General features: G+C 47.4%; 1 protein-coding gene across 1 annotated transcript; it reads left to right on the top strand.

Annotated features, from left to right (window-relative positions):
- Positions 1 to 950: 950 nt before the first annotated feature.
- POLM (polymerase (DNA directed), mu) lies at positions 951 to 16,663 on the top strand. Its single transcript, XM_006832252.1, has 11 exons — positions 951 to 1,147; positions 3,003 to 3,186; positions 4,126 to 4,221; positions 4,351 to 4,521; positions 5,276 to 5,347; positions 14,318 to 14,438; positions 15,430 to 15,562; positions 15,687 to 15,789; positions 15,856 to 16,101; positions 16,184 to 16,267; positions 16,577 to 16,663. Exons 1-11 carry the CDS (start codon positions 951 to 953, stop codon positions 16,661 to 16,663), a joined length of 1,494 nt encoding a protein of 497 aa, XP_006832315.1.
- The last annotated feature ends 9,897 nt before the right edge of the window (positions 16,664 to 26,560 follow it).

The following is a 26,560-nucleotide window of genomic DNA, read 5'->3' as shown; positions in this document are numbered from 1 at the left end:
CTTGAGGGTTTGTTTTACTTTGTTGTTCGGGCCTTCGAGTAGGTTCCGACTCATAGAGGCCCTACATAGTTTCTAAGTAGCTGCTAGTGAGTTTGAACCGTCGACTTTGCAGTTCAAACGGATCTTGAGGTCGAGTGCTTATCCTACGGTGCTATAAATCCTTCTATTATCTGGTTCGGTTCTGGGTGGTGTTGTCACGTATGGTAATCTCAGGTTGTGGTCTGAAATGTAAATATTTTAAACTTGTATGTAGGCGAGTTCATTATTCTTTAGCGTTTCCAAGTTTATTGCCATACTTGGACTATAAAAAAAATTCCTCAACTTTTTCCTCCAGCACATTTTTAATTTCTTTTTTAGATCTCAGTATCTGATCCATCTGGAATTTATTTTGGCATTGAAGAAGGAGGGAGGAAGCCAGAATCTCTCATTCCAGATGGCTGGCTGCGGTCCCAACGCCCTATTACTGAAAGTCTGTCAGGGTTCTGAGGGGGCAGCCCTATAGGTTCTAGGGTTCAGGTCTCATCAGGATCTGCCAGTCTCCCCACTGCGGGGGTCTACCTGCCCAAGCGTCCCCTAGCCGTCACGGGGTCCGGGGGTGGAGGCTGGGGGGTCGCACCGAATCCGCCGACCCCGCCCACTCCGCCGACCCCGCCCACTCCGCCGACCCCCGGGGCGGAGCTTCCTTCCCGCTCCACGCCGCCCCTCCCTTCAGCCGCTGCCCACTTCCGCTCCCGTCCTCCCTGCGCCCCACCGGTTTCCGTAGTCTCCTCCTTGTTTACGTCAGTCAGCGTGGACGGGGAGGGACTTTCCGAGACACATTTGAATAAAAGGCGTGCCCCCCAGTTATTTGCATAAAAGCCGGCTGAGTTCCTCAGCGCCGTCTAGTCTTTTGTGAAGTCGGCTTCCGCCCGTTTGCCTTCTTGTCTCAGCGCCGCGGTCCAGCCACCACTATGGCTCCGGTGATCCCGAAGCGCCGGCGAACGCAGGCCGGAAGTCCAGCCGGCGCCGCCGCTTCCTCCGCTTCTCTCTCGGGGCGCTTCCCCGGCGTCGCCATCTACCTGGTGGAGCAGGGCATGGGTCGCAGCCGCCGCTCCTTCCTGACTCGCCTGGCACGCTCTAAAGGCTTCTGCGTCCTGGACGTGAGCAGGTGCGCGGAGCGAGAGTGGCCGGGGCAGCACGCTGGGTCTGGGCAGGTCCGGCTGGCCGGAGAGCACCGCGTGCAGCCGAGGTGCGGCAAGGGGCCGCGGAGCACAGAGCCGCGCACGGACGCCTCTCTGCTGCCAGGGCTGCTCCGAAGCCCGGAGCTGCGCTGTTTGCTCGCAGCTGGTGGCGCAAGAGCGGCCCCTGCAGGGCTTGGACTCCTGCCCCTCAGTGCTCTCGTCTGTAGAAGGAAAGATCGCTTACGCGGTCTGCAAGGTCATGTTCAAAATCAAACGAGACAGCACATGTCCACGATTTTGAGAAGGGTCATGTGGGTATGAGGAGTCATTTTCAACAGTAGTATTTGCTAGGGACCCAGTGTGGCGCACAGGCCTGCGGACCCCAGGGTCATCAGTTCAAACCCATAAGCTGCTCCTCAGAAACCCTGTACAGGGTCGCTGAGTCAGAACCAGAACCGACGCGGACCACAAGGTTGGCAGTTCAGACCCACCAGCTGTTCCTTAGAAACCCAATACACGGTGGCTATGAGTCGGAACTGACTAGACAGCACTTAACAACAACAATGTTATTTTCACTAGCAGCCCCTTCTGCCTTGGGTGAAACCCACCTTGCTCTGTGATCCAGACTCAGTCTCCCGAAGCTCTGGGCAGGCTTGAGACAGGGATTTGAGAACTCAAAAGTTGCAACCAGAGGGGAGGAAATGTAGAAACCAACACACCTAGGGCTTTCCATAGGTTTGAAGGTGGAAGGGCTGACAGCCAGAGCTTGGTCCCTCTGCATCATCTATCTCTCTGAAGGAACCTGGGATACAGGTTAATCCTACATAGCAATTTACTACGTCTCAGGGACTGTGGAAGCCCTTTTACTTCTTAATTTAAACTTTTACAACAACCTGACAAGGCAGATTTTACCAAAGAGAAAATTTAAGTGCAGGCATACGACTGCTGGTGTGGCGCTGTAGGATTAGCACTGAACTGCTAACCACAATGTCAGCAGTTAAAACCCATCAGTTACTCTTTGGAAACCCTATGAGTTGAAACTGACTCATTAGCACTTAACAAATACCTTGTTTTCTTGTGTTTCACTTTCTTGTGCTTTGCAGATACCTTTTTTTATTACCCGAAAGTTTATGCCATGCCTGTGTCAAGCAAACCCGTTGGCGCCATTTTTCCAACATCATGTGCTTACTTTGTGTTTCGGTGCCCCATTTTGGTAATTCTTGCCACATTTGTAACGTTTGTGTAACACTGCAGGATAGTTGTATTCGACCACAAGATTAGTTGGAACCTCAAGGTTGGTGCTTCAAACCCACCAGCCTCTCCTCAGAAACCCTAGACAGGGTGGCTATGAGTCAGAACTGACTCAATGGCACTTAACAACAACAGCATTGCATATTTAACAGACGACAATATAGTATAAATCTGACTTACCTGCACTGGGAAACCAAGAAGTTTGTGTGATTCCCTTTAGTACAGTACCTGCTTTACTGCGGTGATCTAGAACCTACCCTGAAGTATCCCCAAGGGTGTGCCTTACCAAAGAGTGAGGGACTGCAGTAGTCTGGCTGGAGGATTTGTGCTTCTGTCTCCAGCACGTAGATGAAGACCAGGCCCTCAGGGAGCCCTCTCTGGGGTGGAGGGAGACACATGTGCTCACAGAGTCAGGCTGGCGTTGTGAGCACAGCCAGAGTAGACACCACCATTCTGAAGGTGCTGGAGCAGTGGAGGTGTGTGTCTGCCTGCTAAAAGCAGAGACTCGGAGGTGCAGAGTAAAGTAGGCAGGATGGCAGGGCCTGGGAAGGGACTCTGGCCCTGACGATTCTCCTTCTTCCTCTGAACCAGTTCTGCGGTGACCCATGTGGTTGTGGAGCAGACTTCAGCAGCGGAGGCTCTCTGCTGGCAGGAGCAGAAGATGGTGACTTCTCCCTCAGGGGATACTTTCTCAACTCTGCTGAACATGAGCTGGCTCACAGAGAGCCTGGCTGCTGGGCAGCCCGTGCCTGTGGAGAACCGGCACCACCTGGAGGTGAGCAGGGTCAGAGAATCCAGGCCCTAGCTGAATTGGGACCAGGAGTGTAGCAGGAGCCCCGCAGTAGCCCAGTCTCCTTTAGACAAGCAGGACAGTAAGATCGCTGGGTGGCCTTCCGAAGCCAGCCAGCTGTAGGGCCAAAATGGGGCTGGGATTGAGTGGCCACCCTGCCCCAAAGGTCAGGCCATCCAGTGTTCATTCTCAGTTCTGTTGGAGTCCTGCTTGCTTTTGGCATCTTCAGGCTAATCTTCCTCACCAAGTGGTTGAGACTTGCTCCAGTGAGCCCATCCCAGGGTGCTTTGGGAGTCCTAGCCCTAACCCCACCTGTGCTCCTGGATGCCACAGAGCTGGAACTGCAGGTGTAAGCTCAGGAACCAGGCTGCCTACATTCAAACCTGGCTCTGCTTGTGAGCTCTGAGGTGTTGAGTATGTCCCCTAACCTCTAAGGCCTCAGTGTCCCCATCTGAGTCCCCTGCTCGGAGAGGTCAGCACACACAGCACTTCCTGTAACAGCAGGAAGAGCGCTTGATGAATGTCAGAACTATCACCATGGCTTCTGATACGCTGGCTTGAACTGCAGTCTGCGCCTCCTTCTGCCCCAGGCCTCAGATTGTTTGCCGCCCTCTCTGAGTCTGTGCTCCCAAGGGGCTGAGGGTGACCATCCAGGAGAGGCAAGGGTCCCAGGTGCTTCCTGATCCCCTGACCAACATGAATGCATGTTTGCATATAAAGCACACTCATAAATAACGTGCTTACACATGTAACGGACAAAGCACACATAGGAAACTGATGTAGGAGGAGGTTATGTGGTTTCAAAAAATAAAACGTACGAGGTGCACATTATCTGTGTCAGAATGTGATCTGTCACGCCCTGCATCCAACTTGGTCCTGCTGGGTCTGTGACCTTGTGGTGACTCATGCAGTGTCCATCCCTAGGTGACCAAGCCCAGGAAGAAGACTCCCAGCCTAGTGGTGCCAACCTATGCTTGCCAGCGTCTGACACCTCCCACCCACCACAACACCAGCCTCTCAGTGAGCCGTGGGCCCCCAGGCCCCCTGGGCCCTGGGCCCAGGGGGTGGGTACAGATGGGTGGTGACTCGGAAGCTGGGGGTTGAGGCAGTCTGCCTGCCCTGCCCCTAATCAAAGGGCCATTGCTGCAGGAGGCTCTGGAGACGCTGGCAGAGGCTGCAGGCTTTGAAGGCAGCGAGGGCCGGCTCCGCTCGTTCTGCAGGGCCGCCTCTGTGCTCAAGGCCCTGCCCAGCCCCATCACAGCCATGGCCCAGCTGCAAGTGCTCCCCCACTTTGGAGAACACTCGTCCAGGGTTGTTCAGGTCAGTGCTGTCCACGCTAAGTGGGCCGCAGCCGGGAGCGGGCTGGTATAGATATGTGGGGTGGGGGTGAAGGGCCGGGCCTCTCTACCTGGAAGCCTTGGAGCTTGGCAGAGAGGGAGGGTGACTTGGTGGTGCAGAGCCCAGCTGTGGCACCAAATAGACAGGGGACAAATGGGAGCTCCAAGAGCCAAAAGGCCACACTGAGCTCAGGCTCCTCCCCTACCATAGACTGGGCTTGCCCTCTATTTTCAGGGATCGTCACTGCCTGTCCCCAAGCGTGGAGAGACAGCAGCCTAGTAGAGGCACCACTGTTTAAACTACAAAGCATTTGAGGACTCAACATTTTGTTATTCTCCCATACACTTGAATTGCAAAGACATGTGGTGACAAAAGATCATTTAAAAATCGCATTTTTCATTGAAGTTGTTTCTGGGGTTCATCACATACATTTGACAAATTATTGTGTACTGTGGGACTTTTTATTCATATGACAGGTGATTCCTCTGGCCTGGGCTCGACCATATAACTCTAGGCTACAGGGATCCTGAGGCTGGAGCTCTGCCCCGCCAGCTGGGCGGCCTCAGCTTTGCTCACCTTCCCTGGCACGGACCCCTTTTCCAGGGCCCATCTGATTCAGAGATCACAAACACCCCCTGTACAGAGTCCTGGCCCCACCCTGCCATCCTCTTCCCTTCCAGTCAGGCCTCCATCCTCTATCCGGGTGTAGACTTTGATGCTGTGTATCCTTCCTTAGGAGATGCTGGAGCATGGCCTGTGTGAAGAGGTGGAGAGGGTGCGGTGCTCCGAGAGGTACCAGACCATGAAGGTGTGTGAGGGTGCTCCTGGGCCCATGGGATCCCTCCAGGGGCCTGACACTAGCAAGCAGCCCCTGAGGGGCTGACAGCTTTCTTTCCTTGAGAATGAGGCTCTGTGTGGTAGGCTGTTGGGCGTCCTCAGGAACCGTGTCTGTCAGAGTAGAAACCGTGTGGGGACCGTGTCTGACTTCCCCTGGCTTCACAAAGGAGAAAGAGAGTCCAACTCAAAATCAGCCCTAGCCTGATTCCTGTGAAGTGCAGGGGTCAGACACGCGCCCACCCTACAGCCTTCTTTACCCTGTTCTGACACCAACCACCCCTCCCACACAGTCCCTGCTTCACCTCTGGGTTCTATACTCCACTGCAGTGGTCACATAGAACTCATAACGATATTCAGGATTATGGGGTTTCTTAGGGAGGTGAGCAGGGTACAATTCAGGATCCAAATCACCTCAGGACGCAGCAGTTCTGCAGTCAGGATTGCCTCTTGTCTGCCAGACTGCAGGCACACCTCACTCTTGTCTTCAATCTCTCAGCCGTGTGGTCCCTTGGTCTGTGCCCTGTACCAGCAAGTGTTATAAAGTCCTTTTTGCTAGTCCTCGAATGTCCAAAGGGCAGTTCAAGCCAGTCTCCTGCCCGTAGAGACTCAGCTTTACTCTGTCCATAAGCCTAGAGGCCGGAGCCGCTGTCTGTCCCGGCCACCACTGTTTCTCATGCTCCACTCATGCTTTTCCTTCTGGAGGGTCCTGGGATCCTCTGTTCCTGCTTCTGAGATGGCTCCTTTTAAGTGTAGCTGGATATAAGATTATTGAAAATACCATGGCTTGGGTCAGGCACACTTGAGTCCTCAAATGCTATCTTTGCTCTTGAACACTTTAGAGAGGTCTTGTGCAGCAGATTTGCCTAGTATTATACTTCAGTTGATTCCTTGACTGCTGCTCCCATGACTGTTGAAGTCTTTGACAACTTCAATCTTTTCTCCATTTATCATGATGTGATTTATTGGTCCAGTTGTGAGGATTTTTGTTTTTACATTGAGGTGTAATCGAAGGTTGTGGTCTTTGATCTTCATCAGCAAGTATTTTACGTTCTTTTCACTTTCAGCAAGCAAAGTTGTATCATCTATATATCGCAGGTTAATGAGCCTTCCTCCTATCCTGATGCCACATTTTTCTTCATATGATTTGCTCAGCAGACAGATTGAATAAGTGTGGTGAAAGAATACAACCCTGGCACAAACCTTTCCTGATTTAAAAACATTCAGTGTCCCCTTGTTCTGCTGTAAGCATTGGCCCACAAGGTCAGTTTGAACCTTGAGGTCAGCAGTGCTTCTCTTAAACCTTGTACAGGGTCACTAAGAGTCGGAACCGACTCAACAGGACTTAACAACAAAACAATGACAACAAATTACATGGTGTGGTGCTGCAGGATCATGTGCATTTCAAATCCACCAGCTGCTCTTCGGAAACCCTGTACCAGGTCACTATGGGTCAGAACCAACTCAACGGCACTTAACAACAACAACAAATGTGGTGGCTAAGGAGCTCTGGTTAGACTGCTAGGTCAGCAGTTTGAAATTACCAGCCGTTCCGCAGGAAAAAGGTGAGGCTTTCTGCTCCTGTAAAGATTTACTGCCTTGGAAACCCTGTACGGGGTCACTGTGAATCAGAACCGACTCCATGGCACATCACCACCACCATCAATGTGATGGCTGGAACTGCAGTTGCCTTGACAGGGCCAGGCCAAATGCCTTTGTGGGCCTGTTCCTTGGAAACCCTATAAAGGGTCACTATGAGTCGGAATTGACTTGACGACACTTAACAACAACAACAACAACAATATGACCCACAGGCCAGAACTTTCCCACCCCTTCTATTCAGGGTCACTATGAGTCAAAACCAACTCAACAGCACTTAACAACAACAACGTAGATACATATAGATGCTTTAAGGAGCTTTGCTAGTGTAGCAGGTTATGCGTTGGCTTGCTAATCCCTAGGTCAACAATTAAAACCTACCAATTGCTCCGTAGGTAGATGAGACTTTCTGTTTCCATAAAGATTTGCAACCTAAGAAACCGTATACAGGGTCACGATGAGTTAGAACCGGCTCAACGGCACACCACCACCACTGCCACTACCACTGATTTCTTTGGAATCCTGGTCTGACACTGGAGGATGCACACTGGATAGTTAACTGTAAAACTGGTGAGTTCAAACTCACCAGCCATACCTTGGAAACCCTGTACGTGGTCACTGTGAGGCACAACCAACTCGACAGCGTTTATCAACACCACCCACACACAGATGCTTTACTGTGAGTTGCAGTCAACACAGTAACAATGGATTAAAGCTACTTTTAGGAGCCCTGGTGGTGCCATGGTTAAGTGCTTGGCTGCATACTGAAAGATTGGCAGTTTGAATACCCCCTCTGCTTTGTGGGAGAAAGATGTGGCTCTCTACTTCCTGAAGACTGTTGTTGTTGTTGTTGTTATATGCCATGAGGAAACCCTACGGGGCAGCCGTACTAGATCCTATAAGGCCACTGTGAGTTGGAATTGCCCATGGCACTGAGTTTGCTTTTTGGCATTTGTATAAGTACCTGTTCTCACCTGTGTGCACACCTGTATTTGCCTAGCCGCTGACACACTTGAGCCTACCTTTTATTTGGCTATACTGTGTGCTCACTGCAGCCACATTGCATGCCCCTTTCCCATCATTGACAATAATATCGGAGCCCCAGTGTCGGATAAGCACTGGACTGCTAACCACACTAACATCAAGGTCAGCAGTTCAAACCTACCTATCCAGAGTTGCCAGGAGTCAGAACCGGCTTGATGGTGCGCAACACCACCAGTAATACTAAGCCTCAGGGCTGTGCGGTGTACTGCTCCCTAGCCCCGTGCTTCCCCTGGTAACCTCCAGTGAGTGTGGGTCTCTGTCTGTGTCCATGCTTGATACATGAAAGAAGAGTCACGCACCACTTGTCCTCACGTGCTCGGCCAGCTTCACTCAGCCGCATGCCCTCCAGGCCCGTTGGCAGTTCTTGGATTCAGCACTGTTCTTTATGGTTGTGTTGTATTGCACTGTGTATATGTACCACGGTTAGCCCGGCATCCACGGGTGGGCACTTGGATTGTTTCCGTTTGCTATTGCAGGTAAAGCAGCCCTGAACAAAAAGGTCTGTTTGTGTCAGTATTCTGAGGTGTCTAGGGGACATACCTAGGAATGGGATTGCTGGATTATAGGGAGATTTGATGAACAGTCCTTTGAGAAAGTGCTATATTAGTTCCCGTAGTGATTGTATGATTTACAGTCCCACATGCGATGAATAATCTCCCCACCCCATCACCAATATTTGTTTTTTGTTTTTTCCTATCAGTGCCTTTTAGCTGAGGTAAGATGGTATTGTCACAGTAGCTCTGTAGTCCCTGGAACGGTGTCACTGTCCTTCCAAAGAACTGGAAAGGCTACAGAGTAATGCACTGGACTGCAAGGTCAATTTGAGCTGCAAGGTTGGCAGTTCAAGCCCACCAGTTGGTCCTCGGAAACCCTATACAGGGTCTCTGTGAGTCGGAACCGAGTCGACAACACTTAATGACAACACACTTACCCCAGGTGAAAGAACAAGAGGCTTAGGGAAATGAAAGATGGGTTGCTTTGCGTAGATGAGCTCACAGAGAGGTAAAGGTGGACACTCGATCTGCGAAAGAAGAGGAGGTGGGGCCCCGAATACAATTTGACTTCTTCTTTATATATACCTTTGTCAGGGGAGTGGGCTCTGCTCCTGGCTTGTGTGCCCAAGGAGCCAGGCCAGGGAATTGAGCCGTATACTGTTTCCTTGAGTCGTGTTGTTTGCAGGTTTCAGCTTATGAACGAACTTGATTTCCTTTTGGAGCAGTCTCCTCTTTCTCCACCCCTCTTTTCAGAACTCCCTTACTGCTGAGACAGGCAGATCTACAGTGACTTGGGACCCTCCCCCTCCTTTCCCAGTTCTAACTACCTTACAATATCTCCTTGTAGTTTTGATTTGCATCTCTCTGGTGTGGCACTGTAGGATAAACACTGGGCTGCAAGATTGGTTTGAACCACAAGGTCAGTGGATCAAACCCACCAACCGCTCCTCAGAAATCCTACACAGGGTCACTGTGAGTCAGAACCGACTTGACGGCACTGAACAACAAACAAACAACAGTGGCTAATGATCATAAATATCTTTCCATGTTTGTTGGCTGCTGGGATGTCCTCTTCAGTGAAGGTTTTGTCCATGTCTTTTCCCCATTTTGTGAGTGGGTTGTTTTTTTGTTGTTGTGGGTTTTTGTGGGATTTTAGAGTTTAGACCCTTAGTGGAAAAGTCATTCCCAAACATATTTTCTTAATCTGTAGGTTGTTTACTCTTTTAATAAAGTCTTTGATGAGCATAAATTTTAAATTTGTATGTCTTCTATTCATGCCTTTTTTGTTGTGTTTGGTAGTCTATTTTCCTACAAGACTAAATCTCATCGTATTCTTCCAGGAATTTTATGGTTTTAGGTTTAACATGTAGATCTTTGGTCCATTTTGAGTTTGTTTTTTGGTGTTGAGTTAATGACTTTAGTTCGTTTTTCTTCAGGTGGATATCCAGTTTTGCCAGCATTGTTTATTAAAGAGACTGTTTTCAGCTCCAAGGTATGGACCTTGACCCTTTGCCAAAATCAGTTGACGCTATGAGATGGCTGGCTCTAGTTCTGAGTTCTCCATTCTGTTTCTCTGGTGGACATGTCTATGTGGAACCAATACAGACTACTTTGATTACAGTGGCTAGTGTGAGCCTTCTGCTTTGTTCCTTTTCTCCAGAATTACTTTGACAACTGGGGTTTCTTTCCATACAAAGTTAGTGACGCCTTTCTCCATTTCAGTATAGAATATTGTTGAGGTTTGTATTGGGATCACACTGTGTCTGTAGATCACTTGAGGTTGAACTGACATTTTCACTGTAAATTTTCCAGTCCATGTCTATGGGGTGCCTTTCAATTACTGTATAAGTCTCCTTTAGTCTCTTATTGTAGCATTTGAGAGTTTTCATTGTGTAAGCTTTCTATCCTTAGTTACATTAATTCCTAGATCTTTTATCAACTTGGGGCTATTGTAAATGGAAATGGAATTGCTTTCTGGACTTCTCTTAGAAAGTAGTCTTCCGTAGCGTAGATAAGCCCACCTAAGTTTTGTGTGTTAATCTTGTACTCTGAAACTTTGCTGAATTCTTCTACTGGCTCCAGCAGGTATCTTGCTGACTCTTCAGGATCTTTTATGTGTAGGGTCCCACTGTTGAGGCAGCGTGAGTCACAAAGAACTCAACTCGAAATCTTAAAGAGCCAAGTTTATTGCTGGCAGCCAGAGTGTCAGCTCAAGCCCAAATCACTCTGACCCTGAAGTGAGGAGAGGGGAACAGGGTTTCATACAAAAACACAGAGTGGTTAAAACAAACAGACTTGTCTTGTTACCTGGGGTGGAAGATTCCAGCAGACCCTTATCCTGTAAGTGGGAGTAAACCCACCAATAAACCCTTATCTTATTTGTATAGATGGGCTAAGTTTTTTATCCTATTTGTTCAGGTGTCCTTGGGTCATTCTGACCTTCACAGTTTTTCTGTAAGAAGTTTATTATTTGTCCATAGGGTGAGGTGGGGGGACTGAAAGGACTTAGGGGATACCTGGTTAAAATGGGGGCTGTTAGTCATGCTGTACCACTACCACTTGTCTGTCAGTTTGTGTGGTTGTGTGGTGGACTGAGGTTCTGGAGGCGATGCTAACCAGTGTTTCCAGCACCAACAGGATCACCCATGGTGGACAGGTTTCTATGGAGCTTCCGCAGACTAAGACAGACTAGGGATAAGGAGAGGCAAACGACTACCCTGCGCCCAGGGTTTCGAAGGTTCACCCATCGTTGATGGATATTTTGGTTGTTTTCACCTCTTGGCTATTGTGAAAAATGTTGCAGTGAATATTGGTGGGCAGTCTTATGTTGGGGTTCCTGCTTACACTTCTGGATATACAAGTGTGCTTCAAAAAGTTCATGGGAGAACTTCCAGCAAGACGGCGGACTAGACAGACACACTACGTGGACCCAAAGATACAAAAGACCAAATGAAACAGGCACAGATGAAAATCCTGAACCCTGAACCTCAGAGGACTAGAGAACTGGACTGAGCTTCCTGGGAGGAGAGGCTAAGCAGGGATGGCAAAAGAGGGAGACTGACTGGTGACCAGCCGGCCAGATGCGGTGTAGCCATCTTGTACCTTGATGAGAGACCTTGGTGACAGAGGGTGGCCTGGCAGAGCAGATTCACATAGGTGAGGAGAAAGGAGACAGCAACTGTGCCCATACAGCCCAGCCACAACCATACTGTCTGCAGACCCACCCACTGGGCAAGAGCCAATGCCAGCCCCTATACCAACTGATCAATAATAGACACCAACCAGCACCATCCAAACCCAAACAGCAGACAGAGAGCAGTGCACACATGCCTCCATCCTCTGAGTATACCCACAGGAGACAGTTACTGAGATCTTAAGAGCACAGCAATATATGATCAGTTAAATACAAATAAGACAATGCCACAATGTCCTGATGACAACAGACAATTTCAGTTCACACAAAGAGGTGAGAAAATAGCTCAAACCAGTGACCAAGAGGCAGAGCCAAGAAATGGTTCTGAGGAAGAAAAGGCAACTAACTGAAAAAGAATTCACAAGAATGGTGTTTTATGTACCTCATAAGATCAACAGAATTATCAAGGAAAGCGAGGAGCGCACAGAGAAAGCTTAAGACGAATTGAGGAAAACATTACAAGAACAATGACAGAAAATACAAATTTTGAAGCAATACAAAAACTGCAAATAGAAACCCTGAAGATTAATACTAAGATTTCAGAAATGGACAATACATCCAAAGGGCAAAAGATCGGATTCAAAGCAGTGGAAGCCCAAATGACTGACTGAGCTTAGAGATAAGTCTCTGAATACTAGTATGTTAGAACAACCAGAAAAAAGAATGAGAAAATCCGAAGAAATCCTTAAAGGTATGTGGGACAGCATGAAGAGGAATAACTTAGGGCGACTGGAATTCCAGGACAGGAAGAGGAAAGAAAAAGCACAGAGGATATTGTCCAGTAGTTGTTGGAAAAAAAACTTCCCTAACGTCATGAAATATGAGAAGAATTTAAGAAGCTGAACAAAGCCCAAAAGAAAATCACCAAGACATGTCATAATCAAACTTTTTAAATCCAAAGGCAAGGAAAGAATCCTGAGAGCAGCTCAAGAAAAAAATGAAAAGTTATCTCCAGAGGAGAACCAGTAAGACTCAGCTCTGATTACTCCGCAGAAAGAAACTTTGCAGGCAAGAAGGCAATGAGATGAAATATGCAAAAAACTGAAAAAAAGGATTGCCTAACAGGGATCTCATGCCAGAAAAGCTGACATCAAATATGATGGAGAAATTAAGACATTCCAGATAAATTAAAGGAATTTGTAATAACCGCTTTACAAAATATACTATTGGGTGTGTTTTGGACTGAGAACCAAAAACAACAGACAACAACCTGAGATTAACATACATAACACCACCCAGAACTCAACCCAGATATAAAAGTATTTGAAGTAAAACAAACCTACAAGACTGAAAATAGGGTACTAGAGATATCGTTTATAATGAAATCAACTACAAAGCAAAAAGAGAGAATAGTGTAAACACAGAACTTCCAAATGGTGAAGAAGTCAAGTAGAATCCAAGATAAAACAGACTTTTATACATGGTAAATCAATTAATGAATCAGGGTAATCTGAACAACAATTAATACATCAAAATAAGAGAGGAAAATCAGAATGATTTAGTAAACATTAACACAGTAGAAATGAAAAAGAGAAGAAAATCCACAAAGTGAGCACAGAGGATTCTGTGGAACAAAGATTACAACAGCACCACCAAAAACCATACAGTGAAATGACAGCAATCCATTGATACCTATGCATACTGGATAAGTAAACAGGATCCTTCGATATGCTGTCCACAAGAGACACATCAAAAAGATGGAGACAGCCTAAACGCCCATCAACAGAAGAATAGTTAAAAAAAAAAAATTTGGTACATACACACAATGTTAAATATTAACGATGAATCAGCAAAACACCTCACAACATGGATGAACCTGGAGAACGTTATGTTGAGTGAAATTGGTTAATTACAAAAGGACAAATATTTTATGAGACAAATGTTTTATCATTTTCATTGTATAAGTCCTTCACATCACTGGTTAAATTCATCCTTAGGTATTTTATTCTCTTAGATGGTATTGTCAATGTAATTGTTGACCTAATTTTCCTTTCAGATTTCTCCTTTCTGGCTGGTGTAAGGAAATCCAACTGATTTTTGTTTGTTGATCCTGTACCCTGCAATTTTACTAAATACTCCTTGAAGGTTTCTTGTGGGATCTTTGTCAAGAAGAGCTAGAGTATTGGGTTGCCGCTCCTGCTGGGTCAGAAAGATGTGGGTCTTCCATAAACTAAGAGCCTGTGCTCTTATGTTGGGTTATGTTAGAGCCATTTACAGTCACAGGCTAGAACCATCTCAGAAAAGCAGGTGGTTCTCCCAAGAACTTTCAGCAAGTGGGAGGCAGAGCCCCCCCACCCCAACACTGCCTGGTGCTGCAGGGGAACAAATGTGAATTCACTTCTCTGCATTACTGAAAGGGTTGTCCTGTAAGTGCCAGTGAAAGCACATTCTCTGAGTTTGTGCCTTCCATTCTGTGACCTTCCACAAGTTGCTGAAACTCGCTGAGATTGTATTTGTCCGTCTGTAAAATGCGAGTGAGTCAGTGCTTCCCGTAATGCTGTGGTGTGGCGGTGCCGATGAGATGCCTGCCACAGGATGAGCCCACGGCTTGCTCTCGACAGACCACCGGCTGCCATCTGACTTCCGGTGATGCTGGGATAATTCCTCCACACAGACCTTCACCCAGATCTTTGGAGTTGGTGTAAAGACTGCTGACCGGTGGTTCCAGGAAGGGCTGCGGACCCTGGATGACCTCTTCAAGCAACCTCAGAAACTGACCCAGCAACAGAAAGCAGGTGAGTCGTGTGAGAAGGTAAGCCCTGGGATTTTCCAAAACCCACCTGGATTTGGAAAGCTCTCCTTACTGCAAAGGCTTCTGCGCTGGCACACAGGAAATACCAATTATGACCTGGAGACCAGCAGCAGACAAGCTGAGGAGTGGGTAGCCCAAGGAAGAGGGTCCTGGGTACCCACCCTGTGGAGACAGGCCTACCCAACGCTTCTGATTTCTAACATACTGGATTGGGGGCTGTACTCCAAGAACTACCCAGGCCCCTTCCAGGCTGAGGAGGCCTCCATGGTCAAGCTCTCTTCCTCTTTGAACAGCTTCCCTGGAGCTAGGGAGAGCAAACATTTGTTATTTCAAAAGCCATTTGTGGAGCCTCTGACAGAGATGGGAGGCCACCTGGCTGAGTCAGCAGGGCGTGAGAGCCTGGCTGGTGGGCAGTGAAGTGTGGGCCGCCCTCAGTTGGCATTTCTGAGCACTTGCTCTGTGTTGGACATTGTGACGTGACTCCTCATTGAAGCCCCTTCACCTGTGTGTGGGGGGCAGGCGAAGAGGCTGAGAGACACAGGTTCAGGGAACGTGTTAGTAAGTATCAGAGCCCTATTAATCACACCTCTTTACTTGCCTACTACCCCTGCCCCATTGTGCAGATGGGGAAACTGAGGCATTAAAAGGGCGAGTCTGTACCTTGACTGTGGTGACGCTGGTGTCTTGGTGTGATGCTCACCACAGTGCTGTGTGGTGTTAGCACTGGGAGAAACCAGGTCAACAGCATAGCACCTCGGTGTTGGCTTTTACAACTGCAGCACCTCTATAATAAACTCAGCACAAGTGTAATCTACGAGGGGAGGGGTAGCGTCATGCCCCCATCTATCAGGGTCTCATTCTGGGCCCTGCCTTTGCCCCCTCCTCTGTGGAGCCCCGGGCTTACTGCGTGCATTTGGGGAGGACATGGGACTGTGGTGGGAAGCATGCTGGGACTCACCGAGCCACTCATGCAGGGCTTCAGCACCACCAGGACCTCAGCACTCCGGTACAGCAGCAGGAAGCCCAGGCTGTGCAGCGGGCAGTGGAGACGGTTGTGTCGCAAACCCTACCCGGTGCCACCGTCACACTGACTGGTGGCTTCCGGAGGTAAGGGGGCCCTTGGACAGCAGAGGCCTGAATGTGCCTTCCCCGACTGGTTGCCGTACGCTGGAGGGCCCCACATGGAAGGAGGGCAGTGTGCTGGGCCTCACGCCACCCTTGTCCTCCTCAGGGGGCAGTTGCAGGGTCACGATGTGGACTTGCTCATCACTCACCCCCAGGAAGGTCAGGAGGTGGGGCTGCTACCCAGAGTGCTAGACTGCCTGAAGAGCCAGGTGAGGACCAAGGGTGTGGGAGTGGTCAGTGGGAGATGGGTCCGGCCTGACCATCTCTCTCTGCAGGGCCTCATCCTATACCACCTCCACCAACATAACCACTATAAAGACCCTGCCCACCTGGTGAGGCACAACCCCACCATGGATGGCTTTGAAAGGAGCTTCTGCATTTTCCGCCTGTCACACCCCCCTGAGGTGGCTGTGGGGTGGCCCCAGAAACCCTGCAAGGCCTGGAAGGCTGTGAGGGTAGACCTGGTGGTCACCCCAGTCAGTCAGTTCCCCTTTGCTCTCCTTGGCTGGACCGGCTCCAGGGTAAGGCATGGTGCTGTGAAGAGGTGGGCGTGGTGGGGGGGTGGGGTTGGACGCTGCTGTTGGCAGGCTCGTGTTCCCACAGCACTTCGAACGGGAGCTACGCTGGTTCAGTCGGAAGGAGAAGGGGCTGTGGTTGAACAGTCATGCTCTCTGTGACCCGGGGCAGGTATGTTGTGGGAGAACCCAGCCTGTGGGAGGAAAAGTGTGAACCCAGGCTCCAGGACAGTCTACCTGACACCAGCAGGGCCAGACCCTGGGTCTCAACATTCCTGCTCCAGACCTCTTAGCAGTGCCCACCGTGCTGGTGGTGTGGCACGGCGGCACCTTAGCTCTGCCTGCGCCCATGGCCTCACCCCACAGCCTTTCCCAGGCAGCACGCTGGTGATTCAACATCTACCACGGTGGAGGATCCTACACCAAGCCCATGTTGAGGCTGCTCAGAACCTGCTTACTGGTCACTCTTCCCCTGTTACAGAGAAAGTCTTTCCATGTGACTTCAGAGGAGGACATCTTCAGACATCTGGGCCTGGAGTACATTCCCCCTGAGCAGAGAAATGCCTGATCCTACCCACTGGCCATCACCTACCACCAGCACTCGTCACCTTCAGGGGTATCCAGGAAGCCAGACCCAGTGTGCCCTCTTGGCCCTGGGTCTCCACCTCCACCACAGAGTAAAGGGCTGGGCTTCTACCCACCAGGACCTGGTGGTTGTGCGGTTTCTGTTGAGTGGGCTGAAGTATCCACTAGGGTTAATCCTGTGCAGACTGGGAGCGGGGAGTGAGCTCTGCCTGAGGTTAGTTTTTCTGGTGCACTGCTCATCTGTCAGCCGCACCTGGGCCACGGGAAGGCGCTCTCTGCAAGCCCAGGTTGAGACCAGCATTATTGATGAGCGCCGTTGGGCAAGCACTTGGCCCTGTGTGTTCAGGCTCCTCACCTGGACCGTCACTGAACGGTGCCTTACTCGATGCTCAGTGCAGAGCTGGTGTGATTAGTGGTCATTACTGCAGGGCAGTGGACCAGAGGGGCAGGAAGAGGGCAATGTGGCCCTTTGCCCAGCAGCCTCTTGGAGCTCAGTGAGTGAACCAAAAGGTGAAGCTGTAGAATTGGAGGACAAGAACTTCCTTCAGCTTGGGTGCCTAGCGCTCCTTCCACCCAGCCTCCTCATCAGGCTGTCTGCCCCTCAAAACAGCAGAGTCTTGTGGAACCCTTAAATGATCCAGTTATTTTCCACTTTGCATTTTTTATTGATAACTACATATTTTCTTTCACGGAAGGCATTCTGAATAAAGGAACTCTAATGAATTTGGGTATCATATGTGGATTTTGGTACGTGTTATAAGGACACATATATGAGGGCTTCTAAAGTTTGTGGAAATTTTTCATTTGTCTTTTAAGTCTCTTTTTCCATGAGCTTTTGAAGGCCCTGGAGTGTCTCTGGACTCTTGGGGTAGAATGATGTGGGACACACTTGTTAGTCTGGACTCTGGAGCTAAAGTTATATGAGACACATACGTGACCCTCTGGACTCAGAACTGCGTTCTACATCCCTCCACAGGTACATAGTGTTTTTGTTCAGTACCATCAAGTTAAGTCTGACTCACAGTGACCCTGTATAGAGTTTCTGAGGAACAGCTGGTGAATTTGAACCACTGACCATGTGGTTCAAATTGACCCTGCAGTCCATTGCTTTTTCCAACACCACCACACCAGGGCTCCAAGGTGCCCACAATAGGGCACCTGAAAATGGGTATTTGGTAAAACATGAAATCGTCACAACTTTCAAATGCACAGAACTTTTTCACTCTCAGTGAAAAAGCCAAAAGAGGCAAAAAGTTTTTATAAAATCACACCTACAGGATGTACCTCTTATATTGTTGTTAGTGGTGTAAAGTCGGTTCCAACTCACAGCAACCCTGTATAGGGTTTCTGAGGAGTAGTTGGTGAGTTTGAACCACCAACTTGTGGTTAACAGTTGGGTGCTATCCTACACACCACATCCTTACCTTATTTGTTGTCAGGTGCCATCTAGTTGGCATCGACTCAACGACCCCATGCACAACAGAACGAAACACTGCACGGTCCTGGGCTAACCTCACAATCACTGCTACACTTGAGCCCATTACTGCTGCCACTGGGCCAATCCATCTCCTTGGGGGTCTTCCTCTTTTTCTACAACCCTCTACCTTACCAAGCGTGATGTCCTCCAGTGACTGGTCCCTCTTGACAATATGTCCAAAGTATGAAAGACGAAGTCTGGCCTCCAAGGAACACTCTAGCTGTGCTTCTTCCAACACAGATCTATTTGTTCTTTTGGCAGTCCATGGTATTTTCAATATTCTCCAGCATGTTAACTCAAATACATAAATTCTTCTATGGTCTTCCTTATTCACTGTCCAGCTTTCGCATGCATATGAGGTTATTGAAAATACCATTGCTTGGGTCAGGCACACCTTAGTCCTCAAACTAACATCTTTGCTCTGCAAAACTTTAAAAAGTTCCTGTGCAGCACATTTGCCTAATGCAATACATCGTTTGATTTCCTGACTGCTGCTTCCATGAGCGTTGATGGTTGATCCAAGAAGAATGAAGTCATTGGCAATATCAATCTTTTCTCCATTTATATGGATGTTATTTATTGGTCCAAGGATGAGGATTTTTGCTTTCTTTACATTGAGATGCAACCCAGACCGAAGGCTGTGGTCTTTGATCTTCATCAGTATTTTAAGTCCTCTGTTTTCAGCAAGCAAGGTTGTATCATCTGCATATCACAGATTGTTAATCAGCCTTCCTCCAATTCTGATGCCATGTTCCTCTTCATATAATCCAGCTTCTTGGATTATTTGCTCAGTATATAGAAAGAATACAACCCTGATAGACACCTATCCTAATTTTAAATGATTTGGTGTTCCCTTGTTCTGTCCAAACAACTGCCTCTTGGTCTATGTACCGGTTCCTCATGAGCACAATTAAGTGTTCCGGAATACTCATACTTTGTAATGTTATCCATAGCTTGTCATGATCCACACAATCGAAAGGCTTTGTGTACTCAATAAAACACAAGTAATCATCTTTCTTGTATTCTCTGCTTTCAGCCAAGATCCATCAGACATCAGCAATGATACACCCTTGTCCCACATCCTCTTCTGAATCCGGCTTGAACCTCTGGAAGTTCTCTTGTCAATGTATGGTTGCAGTTGTTTCTGTGTTACCTTTAGTAACACTTTACTCGCATGGGATATCAATGATACTTGATGATTTCCATATTCCATCGGGTCACCTCTCTTTGGAATGGGCACAAATATGGATTCAATTAGTTGGTCAAGTAGTTGTCTTCCAATCTTCTTGGCAGAGATGTGTGAGTGCAAGTGCCGCTTCACTTTGTTGAAAGATTGCAATTTTTATTCCATCAATTCCCAGTGCCTTGTTCTTTGCCAATGACTTGAATGCACCTTGGACTTCTTCCTTCAGTATCATTGGCTCTTGATCATATGCTATCTCTTTAAATGGTTAAACATCAACCATTTCCTTTCAGTACAGTGAGTCTGTGTATTCCTTCCATCTTCTTTTGATGATTTGTTCATCATTCAGTATTTTACCCAGAGAATATTGCAAGTCGAGGTTTGAATTTTTTCTTCAGTTCCCATATCTTGAGAAATGCTGAGTGTGTTCTTCCCTTTTGGTTTTCTAATTCCAGGTCTTTACACATTTTATTATAATGTTTGACTTTGTCTTCTCAAGCTGACCTTTGAAATTTTCTGTTCAGTTCTTACATCTCCTCACTTCTTCCATTTGCTTTAGCATCTTTACTGTGGAGAGCAAGTTTCAGAGTCTCTTCTGACATCATTTTGGTCTTTTCTTTCTCTCTTATCAGTGATCTTTTGCTTTCTTCCTGTATCATCCCACAACCCTTCTGGTCTTCAGTCTTTAGTGTCTAATGCATCAAATCTATTCTTCAGATGATCTGTAAATTCAGATGAGATACATTCAAGGTCATATTTTGACTCTCATGGACTTGTTTACATTTTCTTCAGCTTCAGCCTGAATTTGCATATGAGCGGTTGATGGTCTTTTCCATAGCAGCCTTGTTCTGGCTGATGATATGGAGCTTTTCCACCATCTCTTTCCATAGTTGTAGTCAATTTGATTAATGTGTATTCCATCTGGTGAGATCAATGTGGATAGTTGTCTTTTATGTTTCAAAATATATTCGCAATGAAGAATTCACTGGTCTTGCAAAATTCTATCATTCAATCTCTAGCATCATTTCTATCATCAAGGCCATATTTCCCACCTACTGATCCGTCCTCTTTGTTTCCAACCTTTGCATTCCAGTCACCAGTAATGATCATTACTCTTGATACCCTCTGAAAGGAGTGATTTGGGGCACACACCTGTTACTTCCATTTCAGTTGTACAAGTCCCTCCTGGTGGCTACATGTGCCGTTAGTGAGAAAGCAGCTAACCCCTAAACCCCAGAGGAGGAGGGAGATGTAGGTAGGTACTCTGTCCTGCGAGTCATGAAAGTGTTAAACAGGTTGGATCATGTCATTCCTTGTCCAAACCCTACCTCACTCAATAAAAACCAAAGTCCTCAACATGGTCCCCAAGGCTGTTTTATTGGACCCCTTTCCCTCTTGTCACCTCCCTTAGGTTCAGCCAGCTGGCTGCTCTTAATGATCATGCTTGGGCTATTTCTGCCTCACGGCTTGATGTACCCCTGCCTGGAACTCTCTTCCACAGCCACCATGGGCCCAACTCCCTACCTCCTTCCTGTCCTTAATCAAATATATCAGTGAGTGAAAAGCGCCCCAGTGGACTAGTCCCCATTTCCTCCATATTCCTCTAATCCAGCTCACTCCTTTTGCCCTTGCAGTGCTTCATCTCCTCCTTCAGGACTTAGAGGTCACCTCAGATGAGAGTTTTCCTGGCACTTAAACACATTAAAAATGACTTTGTAAGTTAGCATGTAGGAACACTGATTCTCCCTGGTGCAGTTTCATGAGTTTTAGTACATCTATAGATGTGTTCACCACCACCAGAACACAAAACAGCCCCAGCACCTCAGGACCCTCCCATGCAGCACCTTTGTGTCACAGCCTCTCTTCATTCACAACCTAAGAATCGCTTTTTCTGCCCCTACAGTTTTTACCCTTTCAGAATATGTCAGAAATGGAACCAGACTTGACCTTTTTCACTTATCCTTTGACATTCTTCCATGTTGTGCCAAGTATTAATTGTTCCTTTTTATTGCTGATCATTGTTCCATGCTTCACGAATAAACAACTCAGCAGGTCATTAATAGATCGCTAAGTACATTTACTAAACAATTTTAAAGTTGGACTGGAAAGATGATATTAGTAAGTAAGTCAGTGCTCCAATGAATCTTTGCAATGTGCTAGATAATGCAATTTTAATAGGGACTTTGTACAAAGGATTTTTGATTAGCAATTATGTCAGAATACACAGATTCTGCATCACTGTGTGTTTGAGCATGCAGGTTTTGCGTTGACTGGGTGGGGATTCTCAGTGGTTGACAGCTGAGATGGAGTTATCTGCATGGTGAGATCTAATGTAATGTGATCAACTCTATGATGAGGTCTGCTGTGAGCAGCCAATCCATTGAAAGAGTATTTCCTTGGGTACAGCCTGCTCCTAATACACAAGACACTTGGGCAAAACTGGCTTGCTCTCTGCCGAGTGTGGAACTTGCTTGTAGCTTGTCTTCTGACTTCAGGTTCTTTGTTATTGAGCCAGTGACCTACTCTCTTGCCTGCCTGATGGAGACAGGGTGTCCCTAGGAGTGAAATCGATGGGGAACCTGCTAAATGTTAACTCGATCTGTACAAGAGGAGAAATTCTATCTCGAGTGACCAGCAGTCAAACTCGAACCAACAGACTTGAGAGCCATGGCCTCAGTCAGTTCCCTGACTCGCGCCAGTTTAGATCCACACCTCCTTGAATAAAGGGGACCCCTGATTCCCTTGAGGAAGGACCCCACTACACTGCTTGAAGTTAGTTTTTCTCCCAACCTTTCCCAAAGGGACCTACAACCTTTTGTAAGAGTGACTTTGTACTGTGGAAAAGTAAATAATCAGACTTTTCAGGGATTACTGGATACTGACTCTGACTTAACACAAATTCTAAGAGACCCAAAACATCATGTGGGCAGCCAATCAGAGCCGAAGTATACAGAGATTAAGTTATTAATGAGTCTTAGCTAAGGTCCATCTCACTGTGGGTCCAGTGGGTCCCTGAACACATCCTGCAGTGAGTTCCCCAGTTCCAGAGTCCATCATTGGAATAGACATACTCAGCAGCAGGCAGAACACCCACATTGGATCCCTGAAGTGGAATAAAGGCTATTATGGTTGGAAAACCCAACTGGAAGTCATCAGAATGACCTCTACCTGGGAAAGTAGTAAACCAAAAGCAATACCACATTCCTTGAGAGATTGCAGAGATGGTGCTACCATCAAGGATTTGAAGAGTGCAGAGGTTGTGAGTCCCACCACAGACCCGTTTTAATTCCCATCTGGACTGTGTGAAAACCAGATGGGTCTCAGAGCATGGCAGTGGAGTCACATAAACTTAACTCCAATTGCAAATGCTCCAGTGTTTTGTTGCTTCAGAAAATAATACATCACCTGGTTCTGGGCATGCAGCCACTGACTTGGCCAATGCCTTTTTGGCAGACCAGCAGTACACCTGCACTGTCCTACCTCAGATGTACGACAACTCTGAAGCACTGTGTCATATTTTAGTCAGCAGGGGACTTGATTGCCTCTCCTTGTCACAAGATGCCCCACCAGTTTATTACTGATTGCTAGGTGCTGATTGGACCTGGTAAGGAAGATGTATCAGTGACTAGACTTATTGGTAAAACATCTGTGTGCTACAGGGTAGGAAACTAATCTGACAAAAATCAAGGTACCTTACATCTCAGTGAAATTTCTACAAATTCAGTGGTGTGCAACACATTGAGATAGTCCTACTAAAGTGAAGGCTAAGTTACTGTATCTGGCCCCTCCCACAAATAAATAAGAGGGACAATGCCTGGTGGGCCTCAGGATTTGGGAGGCAACAGATCCCTCATTTGGGTTTGCTCCCCCAGTCTATTTATCAAATGACTTGAAAAGTGGCTCATTTTGAGTAAGGCCTAGAGCAAGAGAAGACTCCGCAACAAGTTGAGCCTATCGTGCAAGGCACTCTGCTGCTTGGACCACAAGCCCCAGTAGGAGATAAGACTGTGGAGTCTGTCTGTGGTGAATCACAGCACAGACCCGCAGAATTTCAGGGCAAAGTCCTGCCATCCTCTGCAGGTAGCTACTTATCCTTTTCATAAATGGTTTTTGACTTGTTATCCACCCTTAGTAGAGACTGAACACTTAACCATGGCCCACCAATTCACCATGCAACCTGAGCTACCCCTTATAAATTGGGTGTGCTCTGACTCCCAGACTCATAAATGTGGATGTGCACACCAGCAGTGTGTTAAACAGAAGTGGTGTATACGAGACCAGGTCTGAGCAAGAGCTGAAGGCACAAGTAAATTGCATGAGGAAACTGTCCAAATGCACTGGTCTCCACTCCTGATATTACCTCCTCTCTCCCGGTTGATGCCTATGGCCTCAACCTTCCTGATCATCAGCTGACTGAGGAAGAGAGAACTCATGCTTGGTTGGCACACTATGCAGATCCAATAGAAAGTGGACAGCATTAGCACTATAATCCCTCCCGGCACTCTCTCAGGGACAGTGGTGAAGGGAACTCCTCCTAGTGGGAATAATCTCCAGCAGTGCATGTTTATTTTGTTTGGAAAGAGAAATGGCCAGATGTGTGACTGGATACTGATTCTTGGGCTGTGGCAGTGAGTTGACTGGATGGTCAGGGACGTGGAAGGAACATGATTTGAAAACTGGTGACAAGGAGATGCAGGGACGAGGTATGTGGCTAGATCCCTCTGAATGGACAAAAAAAAAGAAAAAATGAAGATATTTGTGTCTCATGTAAATGCTCACCAAAGGGTTGGCAGAGGAGGATTTTGACAATCATGTGGACAGGATGACACGCTCTGTGGAAGCTAATCATCCTTTTTTCCAGCCACTCTTTTTATTACCCAACGGGGTCCTGAACAAAGTGGCCATGGTGGTAAGATGAAGGTTATGCACAGACTTCCACTCACCAAGGCTGACTTGACTCCAGGCACTGCTGAAACAGCAGAAACCAGCACTGAGTCCCAGATGGGGACCACACCTCGGGGAGATCAGCCAGCTACCTGGTGGCAGGTTGTTTACATAGGACTACTGTCATGGAAAGGGCAGTGTCTGGTTCTTACTGTATTAGACGCTAATTCTGGATATGGATCTGTCATGTCTGCCCATGATGCTTCTGCCAAACTACCATCTGCGGATGTACAGAATGCCTTACCCACCACAACGGACTCCCACACAGCATCGCCTCTGATCAAAGGACCCACCTCACAGTAAATAAAGTGTGACAGTGGGAGTGTTCATGAAATTCACTGGTCGTGCCATGCTCCTTAGCATCCTGAAGCAGCTGACTTGATTGCATGATGGAATGATCTTTCAAATACACAATTACGGCCCCAATGGGTGGCAGTACCTCACAGGGTTGGGGCAATGTTGTCTAGGAGGCTGTGTGTGCTCTAAACCAGGGTCCAATGCATGGTGCAGTCTTTCCAGTCACCAGGATTCACAAGTCCAGGAACCAAGGAGTGTAGGACCACTCACTATTACTCCTAGTGACCCACTTGCAAAATGTTCCCCTCTCAGCAACCCTATGTTCTTCAGGTCTGGACATTTTAGACCCAAAGGATGGAATCCTTCTCCCTGGAGACACAGCACTGATTCCATTGAACTGGAAGTTAAGAATGTCCCCTGGTCGTTTGAGGTTCCTCATGCCTCTTGATCAACAGGCCAAAAGGGAGTATTGAATGGTGTATTGAATGGTGTACTTGACTTTGATTACCAAGGATATGATTGACGTTACATAATGGAGTAAAGACGAGTATGTATGTGTGGAATTCAGGAGTACTACCTTACCCTGTGATTAAAGACACCTGGTAAACTGCAGCAACCCAATTCCAACGTGACTACTAATGGCCCAGACTCTTGAGGAATGAGGGCTTGGGTCACCCCACCAGGCAAATAACCACGACCCGCTGAGGTGCTTGCCAAGGGCATAGGGAATACAGAATGGGTAGTATAAGAAAGCAGTTCTAAAGACCAGCTACAGCCACAGGACCAGTAGCAGAAATGTGGATTGTTCATTATTATGAATATGTGTCCATCAAATATTTTTGCTTTGTTCACTTGTGAATTATGAGATGTAAATGAGGTCAACGCATTTTTGGCTGCATGTGTGCTGGTTATGTCATGTTAGGCACACATATGACTTTCTAGTTATCCTTATCTAGAGACTGTTTACACAGTTTAAGGACACATGTACAGGTACCAAGTTCACAAGCAGTGGACTGTGATAGGTAATGTTCTGTGTCACCTTGACTGAGCTGGATTTGCAGTGGTTTGGCAGTTGAGATCTGGTTACCCCATAATGAGATCTAATAGAATGTAATGAACTCTATGATGAGGTCTGCTGAGGTCAGTCAATCAACTGAAAGGCTAGTTCCTCGTGGGTGCGGCCTGCTTCCAATATATTAGACACTCAGGCAAAGCTTGCTTGATCTCTGCTGGGTCAGCACCTCCCATTCTTTGGACTTGAGCCAGTGACCTGCTTACCTGCCTGCTGTCTGACCTGCTGATCTTGGTTCATCCAACTAGAAACACACCTTTCCAACTGTGTGAGCCGTTTTCCTGACATAAGCTCTTTACATATGTATGTTTATAAATTTCACTGATTTTGCTTCTTCAGAAACCCAGCCGAAGACAAACGTTGTTGTTGTTGTTACATGCTTTTGAGTCATAATGACCATGTATAGGGTTTCCAAGCAGTGGCTGGTAGGTTTGAACTTCCAACCATTTGATTAGCAGTCCAGTGTTTATCCTACAGCACCGCACCAGGACAAATATTATCAAAACTTAACAGGAACTTTGCTAAGACAATGACACGTGATCTATGATGGCAAGACCTCTGGAATCTCGGTAACTGGATATGTTTATTAAGCTTCTGTTGTTTTCTGAAAGAATATTTGAAGTCTTTCAGTGAAGGGGCTTCAGAAATTTGAAGAAAAGTGGAATATGGGATTTTCCCACAAGCTTTTGAAGCCCCCTCATATGTACACTAAACCCACTGGTGTCAAATTGATTCCAAATCATAGTTGATTCCAACTATATTGGATTTCCAAGTATCAATCTTTACAGGAGCTTCCCATGGAGCCACTGGTGGGTTTGAACCACTGACCTTGCAGTTATCAGCCAAACACCTGTCACACAGCGCAACCAGGGCTTCTATATATATATGTGTGTGTGTGTGTCTGTAT

This window comes from Chrysochloris asiatica, unplaced genomic scaffold, assembly GCF_000296735.1.
Source record: "Chrysochloris asiatica unplaced genomic scaffold, ChrAsi1.0 scaffold00006, whole genome shotgun sequence".
NCBI classification, from domain to species: domain Eukaryota; kingdom Metazoa; phylum Chordata; class Mammalia; order Afrosoricida; family Chrysochloridae; genus Chrysochloris; species Chrysochloris asiatica.
This window is presented reverse-complemented; position numbering and strand designations above follow the sequence as displayed.

What these genes read in the sequence shown, in the direction of transcription:
- POLM (XM_006832252.1), top strand. Translation starts at nt 951, where the DNA reads ATGGCTCCGGTGATCCCGAAGCGCCGGCGAACGCAGGCCGGAAGTCCA. An exon ending in TGCGTCCTGGACGTGAGCAG is followed by an intron (nt 1,148 to 3,002) that starts GTGCGCGGAGCG and finishes CCTCTGAACCAG; the next exon opens with TTCTGCGGTGACCCATGTGG. An exon ending in AGAGGTACCAGACCATGAAG is followed by an intron (nt 5,348 to 14,317) that starts GTGTGTGAGGGT and finishes TCCTCCACACAG; the next exon opens with ACCTTCACCCAGATCTTTGG.